The sequence below is a fragment of the Vigna angularis genome, chromosome 9 (genome assembly GCF_016808095.1).
Source record: "Vigna angularis cultivar LongXiaoDou No.4 chromosome 9, ASM1680809v1, whole genome shotgun sequence".
Lineage (NCBI taxonomy): Eukaryota > Viridiplantae > Streptophyta > Magnoliopsida > Fabales > Fabaceae > Vigna > Vigna angularis.
Window position 1 is genome coordinate 18,165,310 of NC_068978.1, and position 3,807 is coordinate 18,169,116.

Genomic DNA, 3,807 nt, shown 5'->3' on the forward strand with positions numbered 1-3,807 from the left:
CATGTAAGCATATAACAAGTAACACAAAATACACATGTATTCTTAATTATGTGTTGTCATCATCAAAAACTCAAATATTACTAAGATTGTGGGTTTAGCTATATCAGTGCTCCCACTATCAACAATCTCCCCCTTTTTTGATGATGCACAACCATGATTAATAATCAAGTGGGTTTAGCTATATCAGTGCTCCCACTATCAACAATCTCCCCCTTTTTTGATGATGCACAACCATGATTAATAATCAACCATGTTGCACAACTCTATACAGATTATCAATCAATTACCAACCAATAATTCTCCCCCTTTGGGCATTAGCAAAAAAGGTCAGCACAATGGTATTGATATACAAATAATCAAGCATATAGAGATGCATAAGATAACCATAAAAAAAGTAATGATGCTTCCCCTATCAAAGATATTCACATGAAATTGAGATATCCCCCCCCCCTTAAATGAAGACATGTGAAATATATCAATGATATGCAATGCTCCCCCTGTCATTATGCATATTTCAATCTCAAAATACAGATGCACAATGTAGTAATCAGAATATGTCAGAGCATTTATAGGCATGTAATAACATTGTATCAGATCAGATATATCACAATAATAACATAGTGATACTTATTCAATCAAACAACACATTTTAATCTCTTATCATCTAAGATATTTTATGCAGCAGATAAGCATAGAGATATAAGAATAAACAATCAATCATCAAATAAAAACAAGATCTAAAGATATTAGATATTCCAGTTTTGGAATCTTTAAACCCTTGTGATGTTTAATCGATTTGATCTCAGCCAAAGTCAATTTTTTGCTGTAACATATTTCAGATTATCCAGTTCCATCCAGTCAACAAGTGATATTCCTGCAAATCCTTTCAAAGTCTTTCCAGATCAAGCATTTTAGAATCAATGTTATACAGGAATTAATGTGTGAGTATGCGAATGTATGAAAGTAACAATAATCAATAATTCATTCGCATACAAGCACAAAGTAATCAATTTTAATCTATTTTATACTACAGTTATCAAGAATTCCCAGTTCATTTCGAATAGTATAAAATCATTCTTTGTTCAAAGGTTTTGTAAAAATATTTGCTCATTGATTTAAGGTATCTACATATTCGACCTTAATTTCACCCTTGAGGATGTGGCTTTGTATGAAATGATGCCTTATTTCAATATGCTTAAATTTTGAGTGAAGGACAGGATTTTTTGTCAAATTAATTGCACTGTATTATCACACTTTAAGGGAATATGATCTAATGATATGCCATAGTGCTCTAGTTGACTCTTAACCCAAAGAGATTGAGCACAACAGCTTCCGGTTGCTATGTACTCAGCTTCTGTGGTAGATAAAGCCACACAAGCTTGCTTCTTTGAATTCCAAGAAACTAGAGAACATCCTAGTAGATGACAGGTACCACTAGTTCTCTTTCTATCTAGCTTGCAGCCACTAAAGTCATAATCACTGTATCCCTTAAGAAAAATGTTCGAACCACTTGGATACCACAAACCAAGATTCTTGGTTCCTTTCAAGTATTTTAAAATTCTTTTTACAATAGTAAGATGGGATTCTTTCGGTTGAGACTGAAATCTAGCATAGAGACAGACATTATGAATGATATCTAGTCTACTAGTAGTTAAGTACAATAGGGATCCGATCATACCTCTATACATTTTCTGGTCAACAATTTTTCCTGCTTCATCAAGATCAAGATAGCAGTTAGTTGTCATAGGTGTTGCAGCCTCTTTGCAGTCCAGCATTTTGTATTTCTTTAACAGGTCGTTGTAGTACTTTGATTGATGTATAAAAATGCCATTATCAGTCTGCTTAACTTGAAGTCCCAAGAAGTATATGAGTTCTCCCATCATGGACATCTCGAACTCTTCCTGCATAGTCTTAGAAAATTCCTTGCATAACATGGGATTAGTTGAGCCAAAAATAATATCATCAACATAAATTTGCACATACAACTTATCCTTTTTGGAATTCTTAATGAAGAGAGTAGAATCCACTTTACCTCTAGTGAATCCTTTCTTTATCAGGAATTCACTTAGACACTTATACCATGACCTTGGTGCCTGTTTCAATCCATATAGAGCCTTTTTTGAGTTTGAAAACATAATATGGATGCTCGTAATCTTGGAATCCTGGTGGTTGTTCCACATAGACTTCTTCCTTAATATACCCATTCAAAAATGTGCTCTTGACATCCATTTGGTACAGGTTAAGCTTCATTACAGATGTAACAACGAGTAGAATTCTTATTGCCTCTAGTCTGGCTACTAGTGCATAAGTCTCATCATAATCGGTTCCTTCTTCTTGGTTGTAGCCTTTAGCAACCAACCTTGTCTTGTTCTTTATGATTTCACCCAAGTCATCCATCTTGTTCCGAAAGACCCATTTAGTGCCAATAACCTATAAGTTTTTAGTTCTTGGAACAAGATCCCACACATTGTTTCTCTTAAACTGATTTAGTTCCTCTTGCATGGCCATCATCCAATTTTCATCAGCAATAGCATATTCAATATTTTTGGGTTCAGTTTCAGAAACATATGCTACACTCATGCAAAATTGATTAAGTTGATGCCTAGTGGAAACTCCTCTCGTGATATCACCAATGATGTTGCTTGTTGAGACATTTCTTGGTGTTTTCCACTCCTTAATCGATTCAACTCTGGGAGGATTAATTACATTTTCAGAATCTTCTTCCCTTAAAACTTCTTCATCTTCTTTTTCTTCTCCAACGGAATCATCTGCATCTATTGTCTTTCTAGGGTGAACATGATTAGTGATAACATCAATATGCTCATCAAAGACCACATGGACAGATTCTTCAACACACATTGTTCTTTTATTATAGACACTATAAGCTTTACTTGTGAGAGAATAACCCATAAAGACAACCTCATCGGATTTAGAATTGAACTTACCAAGGCTTTCTTTACCATTGTTTAGAATAAAACATTTGCATCCAAAGACCCGTAGATGTGAGATGTTTGGCTTTCTTCCTTTGAACAATTGATAAGGAATCATCTTCATCATTGATCTTATTATAATTTTGTTTATTACATAACATGTTGTGCTCATTGCATCTGCTCATAAGTACTTCGACAAGTCCCTCTCATTCAGCATGGTTCTTGCAAGTTCTTCTAGTGCTCTATTTTTTCTTTCCACTACTCCATTTTGTTGTGGTGTTCTAGGTGCAGAAAAGTTGTGATTAATTCCCATCTCTACACAATATTCATCAAATGTTTCATTCTGAAATTCTTTTCCATGATCGCTTCGTATACACTTTATTTTGAGTTCTTTTTCATTTTGAATGGCTATAGCAAATTTTTTGAACACCCTTAAAGTTTCACTCTTGGCAGAGATGAAGAAGGTCCGAGTAAACTGAGAATAATCATCAACAATAACTAAGCCATACAAATGTCTAGTGGTTGACATTTCTCTTTTATTTTTGAAGGATTGTCTTATCTGTTTTCCTTTTTGGCAAGCATCACACAATCTTTCTGAAGCATAGCGTATATTAGGAACACCAATGACAATATCTTTAGACACTAGCTTGTTCAATTGACCCATATTAATATGAGTTAGTCTCTTGTGCCATAACCATGCATCACCTTCTCTAGACATCAGACAAACAACGGATTTGAATGAAGTCTTTCTAAAATCGATTATGTAAATATTGTTATATCTTTTTTCGATTAATAACAGCTCATCAGTTAACCTATTGCTAATGAAACAGTACTTTGGTTCAAAAATAATCTTCAGTCCTTTATCACACAATTGACT

At 34.1% G+C, this 3,807-nt stretch overlaps 1 protein-coding gene across 1 annotated transcript; it reads right to left on the minus strand.

Moving 5' to 3' along the window:
* Nucleotides 1-1,226: 1,226 nt before the first annotated feature.
* On the minus strand, nucleotides 1,227-2,397 carry LOC128193903 (uncharacterized mitochondrial protein AtMg00810-like). Its single transcript, XM_052868095.1, has 2 exons — nucleotides 2,080-2,397; nucleotides 1,227-1,922 (listed from the first exon to the last, which is right to left on the minus strand). Exons 1-2 carry the CDS (start codon nucleotides 2,395-2,397, stop codon nucleotides 1,227-1,229), a joined length of 1,014 nt encoding a protein of 337 aa, XP_052724055.1.
* Between the last annotated feature and the right edge of the window lie 1,410 nt (nucleotides 2,398-3,807).